The sequence below is a fragment of the Eucyclogobius newberryi genome, unplaced genomic scaffold, assembly GCF_026437365.1.
Source record: "Eucyclogobius newberryi isolate DKJ021-1_F unplaced genomic scaffold, fEucNew1.0.hap1 SCAF_19, whole genome shotgun sequence".
NCBI classification, from domain to species: Eukaryota; Metazoa; Chordata; class Actinopteri; order Gobiiformes; family Gobiidae; genus Eucyclogobius; species Eucyclogobius newberryi.
This window is the reverse complement of record NW_027315823.1, coordinates 29,643,970-29,661,082: the sequence shown is the minus strand read 5'-3', so window position 1 is coordinate 29,661,082 and position 17,113 is coordinate 29,643,970. Positions and strand designations below refer to the sequence as shown.

General features: G+C 42.6%; 1 protein-coding gene across 1 annotated transcript in view; it reads right to left on the bottom strand.

Moving 5' to 3' along the window:
* LOC140365974 (cadherin-22) overlaps positions 1-17,113 on the bottom strand; it is a 256,099-nt gene that overhangs the window by 46,596 nt on the left and 192,390 nt on the right. Inside the window, exon 9 of the mRNA XM_072452603.1 lies at positions 15,389-15,510. Coding sequence (XP_072308704.1) covers positions 15,389-15,510 — 122 coding nt within the window. The remainder of the gene's footprint in view (positions 1-15,388; positions 15,511-17,113) is intronic.

Here is a 17,113-nt window from a genome sequence, read left to right as displayed (position 1 = left end):
CCATGGCCTCGGATTTGGAGGTGCTGATTCTCATCCCAGCCGCTTCACACTCGGCTGCAAACCGTCCCAGTGCATGTTGCAGGTCCGGGTTTGATGGAGCCATCAGGACAACATCGTCTGCAAACAGCAGAGATGAGATCCTGTGGTCCCCAAACCGGACCCCCTCCGACCCCTGACTGCGCCTAGAAATTCTGTCCATAAAAATTATGAACAGAACCGGTGACACAGGGCAGCCCTGGCGGAGTCCAACATGCACTGGGAACAGGTCTGACTTACTGCCGGCAATGCGAACACAGCTCCTGCTCCGGTCATACAGGGACCGGACAGCCCTGAGCAAAGGGCCCCGGACCCCGTACTCCCGGAGCACCCCCCAAAGGACACCCCGAGGGACACGGTCAAAAGCCTTCTCCAGATCCACAAAGCACATGTGGACTGGTTGGGCAAACTCCCATGAACCCTCGAGCACCCGATGGAGGGTATAGAGCTGGTCCAGTGTTCCACGACCGGGACGAAAACCACTCTGCTCCTCCTGAATCCGAGGTTCGACTATCGGTCGGATTCTCCTCTCCAGTACCTTGGAATAGACCTTACCCGGGAGGCTGAGGAGTGTGATCCCTCTGTAGTTGGAACACACCCTCCGGTCCCCCTTCTTGAACAGAGGGACCACCACCCCGGTCTGCCAGTCCAGAGGCACGGTCCCCGAACGCCACGCGATGTTGCAGAGACGTGTCAACCAAGACAGTCCTACAACATCCAGATACTTTAGGTACTCAGGGCGGATCTCATCCACCCCCGGAGCCCTGCCACCGAGGAGTTTGCGGACAACCTCAGTGACTTCAGCTTGGGTGATGGATGAGCCAGCCTCCGAGTCCCCGGTCTCTACTTCCTCTTCAGAAGACGTGACTGAGGGATTAAGGAGATCCTCAAAGTATTCCTTCCACCGTCCGACGACATCCCCAGTCGAGGTCAGCAGGCCTCCACCCGCACCGTAAACGGTGTTTGTGAGACACTGCTTCCCCTTCCTGAGGCGCCGGACGGTTTGCCAGAATTTCTTTGGTGCCGACCGATAGTCCTCCTCCATGGCCTCCCCGAACTCCTCCCAGGCCCGGGTTTTTGCCTCTGCGACAGCACGAGCCGCGGCTCGCTTGGCCTGCCGATACCCGTCGATGACCTCCGGAGACCTACAAGCCAGAGTGGCCTGATAGGCCTCCTTCTTTAGTCTGACGGCATCCCTTACTTCCGGTGTCCACCACCGGGTTCGGGGGTTGCCGCCACGACAGGCACCGGAGACCTTGCGACCACAGCTCCGAGCAGCCGCATCAACAATGGAGGCGGAGAACATGGTCCACTCGGACTCAATGTCCCCAGCCTCCCCCGGGACATGGGAGAAGCTCTCCCGGAGGTGCGAGTTGAATACCCTACTGACAGAGGGCTCCACTAGACGTTCCCAACAGACCCTCACAATGCGCTTGGGTCTGCCAAGTCTGTCCGGCTTCCTCCTCCGCCAGCGGATCCAACTCACCACCAGGTGGTGATCGGTTGACAACTCTGCCCCTCTCTTCACCCGAGTGTCCAAGACACGCGGCCGGAGGTCTGATGACACGACAACTAAGTCGATCATTGACCTCCGGCCTAGGGTGTCCTGGTGCCACGTGCACTGATGGACACCCTTGTGCTTGAACATGGTGTTCGTTATGGACAATCCGTGGCTAGCACAGAAGTCCAATAACTGAACACCGCTCGGGTTCAGATCGGGGAAGCCGTTCTTCCCGATCACCCCTCTCCAGGTGTCACTGTCATTGCCCACGTGGGCGTTGAAGTCCCCCAGTAGAACAACGGAGTCCCCGGTCGGTGCACTGTCCAGTACCCCTCCCAAGGACTCCAAGAAGGCCGGGTACTCTGCACTGCTGTTCGGCCCGTAGGCCGCCACAACAGTGAGAGACCTGTCCCCCACCCGAAGGCGGAGGGACGCGACCCTCTCGTTCACCGGGGTAAACTCCAACACGTGGCGGCTGAGCTGAGGGGCTATCAGCAAGCCCACACCAGCCCGCCGCCTCTCCCCGCGGGCAACACCAGAGAAGTGGAGCGTCCAGCCCCTCTCGAGGAGATGGGTTCCAGAGCCCAAACTGTGCGTGGAGGTGAGGCCGACTATATCTAGTCGGTATCGCTCAACCTCCCGCACAAGCTCAGGCTCTTTCCCCCCCAGCGAGGTGACATTCCATGTCCCCAGAGTTAGTCTCTGTGTCTGGAGATCTGGTCGCCGAGGCCCCTGCCGTCGACTGCCGCCCAGATCTCTCTGCACCGGCCCCTTATGGATCCTCCTGCGGGTGGTGGGCCCACGGGAGGGCGGCCCCACGTCGCTCTTTCGGGCTGTGCCCGGCCGGGCCCCGTGGGGTAAGACCCGGCCACCAGGCGCTCGCCATGGAGCACCCATCCCAGGCCTGGCTCCAGGATGGGGCCCCGGTGACGCCGATCCGGGCGACGTGAACTGCCTTGATTGTGTCGTCGTCATAAGAGGCTTCTGAACCGATCTTTGTCTGACCCGTCACCTAGGACCTGTTTGCCTTGGGAGACCCTACCAGGGGCATGAAGCCCCCGACAACATAGCTCCCGGGATCATTCGGGCACTCAAACCCCTCCACCACGTTAAGGTGTCGGCTCAAGGAGGAGCAATGCACATGTCTGAGAAGTTATATCCAACTGGGAACACATCAACCACACTTATGTATCTAATCATCTATGGATTTTTTTGTATCTGCATCTTGGATCAGAGCCAGTGTTTTAATGGTTGCCTACATCAATTTCTACTACTGGGTATAATAGATATGTTATGTAAATGGCCTCTTAGTAAGTCCTTGGCGCTCATTCTCCAAAGTGGACTTATTTATTTATACCTTCAATTATCATACACTGCAAATGTGAAATATCTGACTTTTTGCTCACTCACCTTCTTCCCTTCACAACCTTGGCCTTTTTCGATACCTGTGCTGATGCGAACGGGTGGTACTTTTGGGAAACTCGGCGTGTCTTGCTTTCCACAGATGCTTGAGATTTAAGAGGTCAGAAAAAAGGACTAAGAGATAGGAATCTAATTAGGTGATTGTGCTTGGGGGAGCTTTCCTAGCTGCTCAATAAACTCCCACACACTCACTTCACATTCTGCAACCTCTGTCTCTCTCTCTCAGCCCATCACCAGTTTGAGCTCACCCGGAGATGACACCCAAGGGTTCCCCCCTGCTGTGGGCAGTGCTTACTTGCGATATATTTTCATTTTTAAATGTTTTGACAGCAGCTTATATTCTTTCAAAGAGTAGTGTTGCATGCTGGTGAAGTTGGTGAGTGTTATCTTTGCTTCCTCATTACCGGTTCACCTTTAGACTCATGAGCCAGGCTGGATTTGAGAGATGATGAAGATAAGTTCAAGCCATCATTTGGCATTCTGCTTACTTATTATGTATGCCGTTTTTTTCTTTTACTATAAACGATGAAATATGTCTTGATCTTGTATAGACGGCAAAATAAAATTAGCACTAGTTCTGTCAGCAATACCACACGTTTTACAGGTAGTAGATATAATTGGTATGATAAGAATCTACCTGTCTTGATAATGTGATCTCTAATTTGTGTCTGTGCTGGTTATATATCCGACACCAATGCAGATTCAGCAAAACACATTATTTGTTTTAGTTTATTTGCCAGGAAAGTCACACAAAGGTTGTTTTCACACCATCACTGTGTGCGCTTGTCCCAGTGAAGCTCAGAGCGGCTCCTCCCGCGCTGTGGAGTGAGTCGAGTGTGGTGCAAAAGCAGACAACTTTGAGCCGACCTAGTTTCACTGCTGAGTCCACGATGAAGGCAATCTCAAAATCAGAAAAGCACTTGGATCCTGTATTTGAGTATGAATGAGCACTGCAGAGCGGCTGTTTGCAACTTGCATCTGATAAGGCAAAATGAATGAACAACAATCAGCAGGAAACTCCTGCCTCTGTGCACTGTTCTGAAGCTTTTTCTCTGCCATCATCAGCGCACATCGCCCTCAAGGTGCATGCCACAGAGGGTGAAAGAAAAAACCCCGCTTACAGCGTGAGCAGCAGAGCGCCGAGTGTGTCCTTGTGTATCTACGTGGCTCTGAAGCCCGCTGTCATGGAAATTATTTCTTTGGTCAGCTGATGGCTTGTCATGGGGCGACATTTGGGGTGAATGAGAGCGGTGCATGTGAACAGGACCAAGTAATTGAACTAAATCTAATGTGCACCACTTAATGTAAATATCATCTTTTATCTTCAATATGTCTGTGAAAGTTAAGTCAACTTACTTAATCCTGTGCTCTAAACATCAATTTAATCTATTATATGAATTAGGCAAACTGCCAGCACAGATCTTGGTGCAGTTCTACACGGCCATCATTGAGTCCATCCTCACCTCCTCCATCACCGTGTGGTACGCTGGAGCCACAGCTAGGGACGAACAGAGACTATAGCGCATTGTGCACTCTGCTGAGAAGGTGATCGGCTGCAGACTTCCATCTCTGCAGGACCTGTACGTTTCCAGGGCTCTGGGACGTGCAGGTCCGAACACAGCCGATCCTCCTCACCCTGGACACGGACTATTTGAGCCACTGCCCCCAGGCAGGAGGCCACTCCCCTCAGACAGGAAGCTACGGTCCATCCGGACCAGAACCTCACGTCACAAGAATAGTTTCTTTACCTCTGCCGTTGGACTCATGAACACTTGCCACTTTAACTATTATTCAAACTCCTTTTTTTTTTTTTGCACTATTCTGACCAACTGTAAATTGTGTATATACTGTATTCAGACCAAGTATATTTTATTTTATTTGTAAATTCTAAATTGTATACATGCACTTTTTGATGTATTTTGCTACTATCATTATCAATTGTTGTATGTTGCACCTCAAAGCAAAGGCAAGTTCCTAGTTTGTGAATTTTGTAACAATGACAATAAACGCATTTCTGATTCAGATTCTGAAGCTAAGGCTCTGTTCAGGCTTATAATGAATAGACAATATCTGCTCTGGTTTGACATCGTCTGTTCTGGTGGACCAACTGCTCAGCTGACCCAGGCCTGGGTCCTCCTCAGGTCACACACAGAGGTCATAGAGGTCTATGCCTTTTCCACACACGTGCCTCTATATGATATGTGTCTCCTTGTATAAAGCCAAGATAAATACCAGGAGGTGGGCGAGGAGCTCTGGGGCAAAGGCGATGCGTTCATGTGCAGCCAAATGGCAAAATGGCAATGCGGATCTAGGGCTGAGGAAATCAAAGTGATATTTTAAGCCGCTGAAGTCATGTTGCAAAATATATTTGGGGGTTGTTTTTTAATATGAATATTTATATATAATTTAAAAAACAAAAATAAGTTGCACAATTAAAAGTGCAAAATGTAACTTTTCTGGTGTGATGTTTCCACGTTTGCATGTTTACTGCTATTGCTTTGCCTAGAATGTTCATGGTATTAAACTTATTCATCTTACTTTGAGCGGGATCACCTCTTTGTAGATCTGCCTTGTATTTTGGCCTGGTGCAAGTAGTACCATTTACCAGAAAAATCACATAGTGCACTTTAAAGCAGATGACAACAATATAGTGATACAATTCGAGGGCTCAGTCCTGAAAGGTTGAAATGCAACTCCCTGGATGAAAACCTGCTGATAAGACACACTGTTGTGTGAAAAAGTGGGCTTTGATTATGTGGAGAAATGGTTGAATTAGCCTCTGGATATTTTTTATTCTATTTTTCTAGGAGAGAGAATAGTTTTCCGACCACACATTTTCAAAGACTCATCAATGTTTCTCTTTTAACTGTTTTAATTAGAACAATGACAAATAAACTGCACACAGGCTGTTGAAACATCCTTTGTAAATGCAGCTTTATATTAGAAATGTCAATCAAATACCACTTGATTAATTTAGGAGTGCATAAATGTAGCTGCTGAATAACATTTTCTTCCACATTGGCCAGTACACAGCCTTTTCTATCTATTTCTTTCTGTAAAATGGATATAAAATTAAACAATAAATAGCATTAAATGGTAGAACAGCTCACAGAAGATGAAGAGAGGCGTGAGCTTTTGTGTGAGAAATGGGTTTAATTCAGCATTCAGAGCGTCTTACAAAGCTGCACTGACAAAGTGTGTCAATCTCACTAGTCATGCATTCAAACGAAGACGTATGGTGTTTATTTTGTGTTCATTGTACTGCAATTCTTTTTCAATGTAAAAAGAAAACTACAAGCAGAATATGGAGTACAAAAAGAGAGGCTATTATTGCAGATTTGCCACCAAATTTTAGTGTGTGTGGTTGTAGAAGTAAAATAGCACCAATAGGACTTGTGATTCTGACCTGAACTTTATTTTAATGATTTGGACTTGTGATACGAACTTGAACTGTATTTGAGCGATTTGGACTTGTGACTTGGACTTGAATTTCATTTGAACAACTTGGACTGAAACAAGGTTGACTGGCGCTTGAACTTTAGTTTAATGAGTTGGACTTTTTATGCAGACTTAAACACGGAGACCCAAGAACTTGACTTCCAACAATGAGGACTTAAAAAATTGGGACTCAGCTTCAATCCCGCACTAGACATGCACCAAACAACTGTATTGAAACCAGGCACCAACTAAACATCTAGTTATATCCTTATTTTCTTATTTTAAGCTAAATTATCTTGAAACCAGTTAAATAGTATCCGTCACAAAACAAATTAAATCTAAACTAGCCAAAACCACTTAAAACCAGATTGATATACTGAACTCGAAGCATTTCAGGCAAGGTTTGGTTAATGTATTTTGCAGTGTGCTATTTGCAGTTTACATATACGTAAGTGTCTTTTCACCACTAAGGTATCTGTATGACTATAAATGAGATATAAATGCCTTTGCCCTTGTCTTTTCACACAGAAATGTAACTTCTTCCCTTTTCTCACCAACTAATATATCAAGGGCCTTGGATCAGTATGTCAAAACAGCAAAGGTGCGAAGCAGTTTAACACATTATGTCACGGCCTTGGCCTGAACCATGTCTCCTGGGGAAAGCCGCTTAGCCTATGTCACCATTTTACATTATTCACTCTCCTGCTTCTCCCCCTCCCCTCCCACCTCACACCTCGCCGCTAAACGCAGAACAGAAACCCCTCCTGTTGCCAGCGCTGAAATGGGATCAAACCCGACCACGGTTAAAAGGCTTAGGTTAATCTGATTTTCTCTGTATATCCAGCGAAAGCCAGACCTGAGCCAGAGAGCTGACGGCGTGCGAGCGAGAGGCCGATAGCATGCAGCAGCAGACAAAGGGACGGAGCTCATTAGAAGAGGAGAGCTGGAGACGATGTGTCACATTAAGACTGCGAGGTGCGTGTGATGTGTTCATGTGTTAGAGTCTGGCATTGAAGCATCTGAGGAAAAAACACAATGCCTTGAATCGAATAAAGGCTGAGAGATTCATTTAAATGGTGAATTGCAATCATGATTTGAATGTTTGCAATTATTATTAAATATAATGGCTGCCAACTATAATGAATCATAGTGTAATTGACTTAAAGGTGCAACATGTACATTTGTCTGCATGGAGATATGATTGCTTTGCCAGGAATGTTCCACAGCATGTCATTGAACATAACTATCTTGCATTTATTCAACCACAGATATTTGTATTGCTCAAAAATACCATACACTTTCTTTCCCACGGAGATCGGACTCACCTCTCCACAGATGTAACCTGTAACTTGGCCTGGTAGTGTCACCTGCTTGTCTACAATGTACACAGATGTAGATTTATTGAAGACTGACAAGACTAATATAGAATGATGTTAATAACAACATCAGAACAAAGTTGTAAATCTAACATTAATACAAAAGGAGATGATCTAGTTATGGTAAATGGTCACATTTATATAGTGCTTTTCTACCGTCAAGGTACTCAAAGCGCTTTACATCAAGGAACCATCACCCATTCACACCCAGATATACGCAGACACTGGGGGCGAGTTGGGTTAAGTGTCTTGCCCAAGGACACAACTGCAGTATTCACATGAGGCAGCTGCGATCGCACCGCCAACCTGCGGGCCAGTGGATCTGACCGCTCTGACTGAGCGGAGAGTCGAACCGCCGACCTTTGGATCAGAAGACGAGCACTCTACCACTGAGCTACTGCCGCCCTCAGTTATATTGCCATACAGTTGCACATTCCAGGTAAAGCAATAATATCTCCTTGGAGACAAGCATTTCACAAGCGGAAATCTGGACGGAGGATGGGTTGCCGTGATCATGATCTTTTCTTCAGACTTGGATAACAATAAAAACGGCGTTACAAACACGACTTAATTGAGCATTTGGTGCAGCATTGTATCACTGAACAAATCACATGCCTCGTCCCTGAGGAGAAATGCCATCCTGACTATCAAATCCACCTTTTTTTCACAACCGCCTCGATCGCTATTGAAAATCTATTGAAATGGCGTCACGAACAGGTTCCGATGTTTTCGTTTTCATTAATTGTTTGCACTGATGACTGACCATTATTTCTCTACAATGGTTATTAGGATGTTCAAAATGTAGATATGACTGATGCCAAGCCTGGTACATTTTTTCATCTGCACAGCAATTATGAAAGGAGGCTGAAGCTCATGACTTTTTTGATCTCTTTTCATTTAGTTGCCTTGGATGCTTTGTGTTAGCACCGTTAATTTGACCACAGGAATAAACAAATGAAAGTGGTGATAGAGGTTAACTACAGCAATAATAACTTGTTCTGACCTCAGTGTTGCTCTGCTCAAACAAGGAACATGGCGTTCTCCCGGTGCAAACACTGTACATTAAAGGGCAGTCAGCCACTTAGAGAAATAGAAATTAACATAATAAAGTCTGTAAGGTTGGTTTAAATGGCTTTGAAATCTGTGCAATCTTCTAGAATTATAAACTTTTTTAAATGTATTCGCTGTGCAGAATATATAAATACAATAATTAAATAAAAAGTGACCACTTGTTGCTAAGATTTGAGTCAACCTTAAAAAAGATGTGTTATGTTTTTGTCCGCTATATAGTACGACACCTGTTAAATATATTTGTATATTTTTTTTTCAGAAGTTTTCTTTCACTTTTTTTTCATGTGGACTAAAATGGCTTCGCAACATTGCTAAAAATCAAAATATGGGAGAACCAAGTGCATGGGGTAAGAGAATACAAGAATTTTCTGAGGAATTGCATATTGATTGCTCATGATGACTCATACAGGTTGGTAGAAGAAATGAGAAGAGAAAACAATTATAATGTGGTTAAAACCTCTTAAAAATAAATTTATTCATTACGTGATGCAATCTGACACAAGTATTGACTGTATGTTGCATCCAAGACACAGCCTGGATTAATGTTATAAGGAAGCGGAAATAACATTTGTAACACACAGGATCAAATATTTCAAACCACATATTAAAGGCGCAATGGACGATTTTTCGGCGATTTGAGAACGCAGGCGGAAGTGCGCATGCGCACTCCCCCGTGTGGACTGATACAACACACACGTGCGTTTGTTTATTAGCGCAACAGAGCGCATCGCATCTCTCGTCTCCCGTAGATTTCTGTCCACTTCTGCGTCAGCTCGAACAGTCTTTCTCCGTCTTCATTTTGCCCCGTACACTGAGGGAACTATATTATGATAGATCCTTGCGCTTAGGCACGCGGAAACGTGGGGACGAACCACACGCGGCTGCAGGTGAGCGGTAGGTGCGTTTTATGATTGATACGTGGCAGGACAAATGATTTATCCACGCCACGAGGAAATATGATAAAAAATTTGCTGAAAAAAATCGTCCATTCCACCTTTAACTTCAAAGTCTTGAATGACAAATGAAAGCTATTAAAAGACTCTTGCTATATCTCATTGATTGCCCGTTCACCTTTGCCGGTGTAAAATAAATTGTAAAGAGCCAATGAAAAACATAGCTTTTAATATTTCAATACAGAATTTGACCCTGCTAACTCAATGCTGCCCTCTGTGTTAAATGCATTTCTGTGATAAAAGGGTGTTTAAGTTGAAGGCAAATATAGAAAAGTAAACGTAGATCTTTTAAAAGTAGCGTTGGTGTCAAATGAGGAGGTTTTTAGAGTTTCAATTGTATGACATCATCTGTTTAACTTTAATCCTGGGTTATTGCTGGAAGTGCACACTGTGTTTTGGGGGTTTGTGATGAATTGTGAGTGGTTCATTTGTATAGTGAATAGGATTGAGCCAAATTGCACCCATAAGACAGATGCCAAACACGTTCATTAGCGCCCAGGAGAGCAGAGGGCTTAGACGGGGCTCCGCGCCAGTGCTCCCAACACTGTGAATCATAATGTCGCTTTTAAACTAGACAAGGTGCCGGATCACCAAAAACAAGGCATGGATGAGATAAAATGAGAAGGCTGTAAGCAAAGAGTGTATAAGCAGAACAAGGAAAGGCATAAAGAAACACATGTGCATGCTAGCTACCACAAGAAACTACAACACTTGCTCTGTGGAGACAGCAGAAAACCAGTGGATTTGTTCATTTATCTTGAAAGGAAACACATTATGCAAATCAACTTTCAATTAACTGAGGCTCGAATGCTCAGAAAATTCTTGTTTTCACCTATCCCCACCCAGACTCCTGCATTTATTTGCAATTATTTGAAAAATTAAGACTCTGAGTGATACATGTAGAGCTCTAAAATGTCACGTAGCCCCTTTTCAAAAAGAAACAAACATGTTAATGACAATCCGCTGCTTGTTACTGTGAAATGTCACTATGACAGTTCTGCAGTTTTAAACTAGAAGTCAGTGGACCTGTTTCCATTATTCAGCTGCTTTAGATAAATGTTGCAGTTTACAATTAGCAAAATGTAAAATGATGATCCACTTATGTTATAGTTTAGGGAGTGTCTACAGGGCCGCGGCCGAAACTGCCATGTTATTTTGTGCCGCGGCTCCTGAAACTGCTGCGCTTTTTACCGCGCCGTTTTAGACCGCGCCGGGTTAAGGTTAGGGTTAGGGTCAGGGTCAGGGTCAGGGTCAGGGTTAGGGTTAGGGTTAGGGTTAGAGTTAGGGTTAGGGTTAAGGTTAGGGTTAAGGTTAGGGTTAAGGTTAAGGTTAGGGTTGGCCATGGGTGCCGCGGTTCCTGAAACTGCAGGGCCATTTGACCGCGCCGCGGCTCTGCAGCCACGGCCTATAGTTTAATACTAAGTACCAACAAAATGCATGTGTTCTTTTGTCCCACAATGGGGAAATTTCAGTATGTGAGCTCTTTTAGCGTAGACTCCTAAATAAACAAATAAACTTGCCTAGTAGTCACAATATTTTGTCAATCATAATTGAGAAAATTTTACATTGACTAAAAATAATGATGCCTCAAGTGTTTCTATGTAATTATGTACCTTGTACCTTTTTCATTATTGGGTTGTCATGGTTGAATATAATTGTTGGTGTAGCAGTCACAATTGTAGAAATAAGAAGAACAAAGCAGATCTGGAAATGTTTTTTTATATTATTGATGGGGAAAGAAAAAAACATCTAAATCTGCAATTGTACAACCTGCATTGTGTACTTTTGAGGTTGAAAATGAGTATGATAAAGTCTTTGACCCAAGGCTAACACTCTTATTGGGTGCACAAACCAATTAGACGTAATGTGTGTAGCGTGTAGTGTGTAGTGTGTAGCGTGTAGCGTGTAGCGTGTAGTGTGTAGTGTGTAGCGTGTAGCGTGTAGTGTGTAGTGTGTAGCGTGTAGTGTGTAGCGTGTAGTGTGTAGCGTGTAGCGTGTAGTGTGTAGCGTGTAGTGTGTAGCGTGTAGCGTGTAGCGTGTAGCGTGTAGCGTGTAGTGTGTAGCGTGTAGCGTGTAGTGTGTAGTGTGTAGTGCTTTTAATAAGAAGTCGCAATAGAGAGATTTTGAAAGAGGAGGATTGAGTTAGGATTTCAGATGGTCAGATTTTCGGATGGTCATATTGTGTCATCAGGTCTCATTTTATCAATAAATATTAAGAGTAAACATCATGAATCAAATGATATATACAAAATACACTTTCTGTACATGCGAGTGAATGCTAACCCATATATTTACATTGCTTTTCAATTAGCATGTATGTAGATAGCATGCTGTTAGTTGGCAGTTGGTCCGAATCAACTAAAATAATGGTTGTCAAGACAAATAAATGACCTTTTTCCTAGTCTTAAAATCAAGTTTCAATGATATTTTCCAGGTGACAACAAACTGACGCCAGGATTGAAAACTTTCCCGCTCTTGTCAGCTCGCTCTGATCGTTCTGCTGGAGACTAATTGTGCGAGTGTGATTAGAAGCTGAAGGTTAATGGAAGCGAGGTGAGGAGTGAAAGACAATTCAGCCCAACCAATCAGTTACCGAAGCAGAGAGGAGCTTTGAATTACGTTTGTGACATCTTTGCACTATAATCTCACCCTTTTCAAACCACCTACTGTATGAACAAATGAGCACTTATAGAGTTTGACAAATGCTGGTTAAAAACAAAATCATTTAAAGCTACATATTCTGCAACATTTGACTCCACTTTGTAAAGTTTTAACCTTGTTTCTTCATCAAAAACATACCCAAAGTTTATGAGAAGTTAATTAAATGGCAAGGTAACAAATAATGAGCTTGAAAAGTGGATTCTAACAATTCTGACAATAGGGTTGGGCGATATGCATTCTTTTAAGTTTGACAGGCAAATTAGCCAAGTTGTTAGATCAACCGCACTTGCTCTGGAAGGTGGAACAATATCCCTACTGCACCGAACTGGGGCGTGTTGTTCGTGCTTTTATAACCTGCATCCTTAAGACTACTGAAAACCCCCTGTGCTCCGGGTCGGACCAGGCTTCCATCCACCGCTGCTGCTGCTGCTCGTTTCCTCACAGACACCAGAAAATATGATCACATTGGCCTCTCTGCACAACTGTAAGCTTCAGGATTGATTTTAAAGATATTGTTGATGGCTCCTCCCTATTTCTCAGAGCTGTCCATGTTCCTAGTGGAGCATTGAGATCAGCAAATCACACGGTGAAAAACCAGAGGGGAATTTAGACTCTGGACTAGGACTTTCTCTGGGGATTAGAACAGCCTAAAATATTTTTTTAAAACCTATTTGTTTGCACAGGCTTTTAACACGAGCTGAGCAGAACATTTTTATAGCACTTGTTTTTGCATGTGTTGTTTGTCTTATTGCATTTTGTATTGCCTTTGTACAGTTTGTGTAGTTTTTAAATGTGCTTTATCAATAATCTTGACTTGACTACCCAACAAGGTTTTTGATTAAATGTTAAAATTAAATTCTGTCGTTTTATAAGCAAATAAAAATGCCTTTCAATATTATTTTCTTGAACATAAACTATACCGACTTATAAGTCCAAACTCTGCTAGAAAACCACGTGTTTTTACCTCTCGATTAAAACTTCCCATGCATATCACCGAAGCTAGGAAATGACTTTATCTCAATCTAAATTAAAATTCAATTAAATGCACAGCCCCGAGTGAGCGCATATCGAGATGAATCCAACCTAACAGAGCAGTTTTAAGACTCAGCCATGTCTACAAGAGGCGCACAGGACAGAGTCTCCAGGTCGTAAGCGTTTAAGAGTGTGGATCACGCCGACCTCATTACACGTGTTACTGGGGCTTCCAGCATCGAGGCCCCATGCTTTTTAATTATTCCTTTGCTTTGCACATGATAATTGGGTCCACCTCAGCGCGGCGCCTGTTGACTGAGTGGAAGAGACTCTATAATGGGTTAGTTTGTTTTAATCATGGAGAGTGCAAGAAGCTAGTGGCAAAATGGCACCCGGAGGAACGAGGCGCTCGGTTCTGGGTTGGCGTACAGGTAATGGCGCACAGAAAAGTCGCCCGGTCCGTCGTTAAAGTAGCGCTGGAAGGAGTTTTTTAGGTTGGAAATCAGAGGATGCTAAATCACTTCTATTAACAAAGTAAACAGGATTACCACGGACTGTCTTTGGAGTAAAATGCGACCGAGACAGACAGAGAAAATTAAAATTCTCAAGCCCAATTTCATCTGCATGTTGTAGAAACTGAGCCTTTGCAAAGATGGAGAGAGTGAAAAATATCTCCGAATATGACGTACGGGAATACAAATATGCAATTACAAATTAATCAAAGTAAAACGATAGTGCAGCCGAACAAAGATTAAAAACTACAAATGAATACAAATGTAAAAATGTACGGGTGTTAAGCAGAGAAAGGGCTGGTGATTTATTTGGGCAAATGGAGACACATGCGCTGTCACTAATGCAGCGTTTTCAGCATGAGACACGACATCATAAAATCTTCAATTTTGAAAAGTTGTCCAAGAACTTAAGTGTGGCCTCTTGCCAGATAATAAGATATATCAACTATATTAAGCTTTATGAATCTTGGAAGCAAGTTGCAATATCATATTAATTACTTTCAGTTTTGTTCTATAAAGCAATAAAAGCAGCCGAGACATCAACCAGATGTAGAAATACTAGTATTACTTCAGTTCAAATGACTCCATAAATTGTATATCATGGATTAAATAACTATCTTTTAAAATGAGGCATTATTTAGTGTATTTAAGCTTGTCCGGAAAGCCTTTATTATGTGTACATTCATTTTGTGTACTTTTTAGGATCTAGAATGTAAAGGGATCTGAGCACCAAACACATGGACAAACCATCTGTTACTGACTCTTGCTTTGTTGAACTGTTCTTTTAGTTTAGTTAATTTCTGTCAATAAAAACAGGCTGTGTCCTTTGAATAAATCAAATACAAGACCGAAAAGGCATAGGCTCAAGCTTGGCTTATTACGCATATCCTTTTCACATTTCTACATTATCCTCCCTGTGCAAATAATGCTTCCATATACAAACAAGAATTCAATAAAACACATCAAGGGAATATATCATTATATATATATATATATACATATATTGACTTTTTTCTGCTTCTCATCACTTTATGTTTAATCATTCTTTTAAACACAAACAATGAAATACAACACTTCAATTCATCATCTAATCATAAATTCACCCCTTGGACTTCTTTGTATAACATTTTGTTCAAACTTTTGGTTTTGCGAAAGTAAATGACCCTCTAAGATCATACGGAGTTTGCTTTATTGTTTCCCTCCATATCCCAGTGCAGTATGTCATGTACCTAACATTTTTTATTTGACTTATGCCAATACAGTGTATGATCAAATGTTACCCCTAAAAGTGTATTGTCATAGACCTGTTTCGATTGAACTTTCTTTCAGCAGCAATGTGCAAAGTTACTGTAGCTTCCAACAGCACAGCCAGCATAGGACCCCTGTGATGAACATGCATTCCTCCTCCACAAAAACACAACCCTTACATCTATAATCGCCGCTTACCTGTCCGGGCTTGGCATCTTCACATATGGAGGCTTCATACGGTAACGCCAATTCGGGGGGGTTGTCGTTGACATCCAGAATGCGAATGCTTACCGACGAGTGGGACGCCATGGCATGGTTTTCTGCAACCGACAAATCACAACAAATATCAAAATCAAGAACCTCAAATCGAAACCACAATTGGAATGGCAGCAATTAGCAAAACCGTAAAGACTGCACTTAATAACCTCTGCAAAATATCCAGTCATACAGGTCATATTTCAGTCTTGCTTAATGTTGATAATGTTGACATTTCAAATGCAATAATAAGGAAAATACTTGATATCAAATACTGATTTTGATACCACTTTAATAATAGTAAAATGTTTATTTTATACAAAGAGTATATATATATATATATATATATATATATATATATATATATATCTATATATATATATATATATATATATATATATATATATACTCTTTGTATAAATGTGTATATATTTTTTTTTTTCATTCTGCAGTTCTGAGTTTATTTTTTACATTACTGTATTGAACAAGGTAAGAGTCTTCATTGTACAGAAACAGCACACAAAACACCTTTATTATTTACTAACTCTAAGTCTACAATTATCTTCTAGTTCAGGGATAAATGCTTTTCTTGTTTCTTTTTTTTTTTAACACAAGACAAACAGAGAAAACAAAAGCAGGATCAGAGGGGGGAAAAAATTGGTAACTTTAAAAATAAAAATAAGATAAATAATAATAATGCCAAGAACAGAAAGGTTAAGGCACGCTCGATTCCAAATAGAGTATAATTTTCAACATTTTAGGTCTGATATGGATCAAGATAAAACAATCCAGGAAATAAATAAATATGGGCACAAATAATCTAACGCACTGTTTTGGTGTTTGTCAGAGAACAACAAGTATCTTTGAAGAGCGTCACGCGCAGCTTCGTACGGCGCCGAGCAGAAAAGCGGTTATATCAAGACAAGCGACTGAATTGGACTTGAGATGGAAATTGTGACGCGCTACATGCAATTGCCAGTCCACAAAGCATAACTACTCAAAAGTTTTCCCGAGACAGGTTTGCGCGTCTTTTGTCATTTCCTTTGCGGCGATATTTGGTGCAGCTTTGGGGCTAAGTGCTGCGGAGTTCTAACCTAATGCCTCCTCCGATTGCTGCCATTACCTGAACAATGCTTTTCTGTTGCCAAATGAGTGACAGGCAAATCGCGACAAATACACAATTTTTCTATCTCCGGATCCTCGCCATCTCATAATGACATGTTGGAATGTGGTTGTTTAATAGTCGAAATGAAAGCTACATGCCTCGGCGCGGCCATAATGACGGATAAATGTGTTTGAGAAAAGTGAGAATATTAGGTGTTTTTGAGCTTTTCGAAAAGAGCAAGAATAAAGAAGTTTGTATCTCCATCTGTGGTGGAATGTAATAGATAAATGTAGTCTGTGTAATCCCATATCAAAACAACAAAAACAGTTCCGTCAAATGGACTAAAAGTGCCTAAGACTTTCTAATTTTGACTTTATTTGCTGTATTTAACTGTTGTAAATTATAGTTTTGCACCAATTGAGTGAGTATTTGAGGAGAAAACGTTGAAAAATCTGTAAAATATGACAGGAAGTGACATCACACTGGGGCCACTCATTCCAGTCAAAGTTTGTGCAGCATTTACACAACTTTCTTGACTCTCTAAACATTAATAAAGTCGCGCT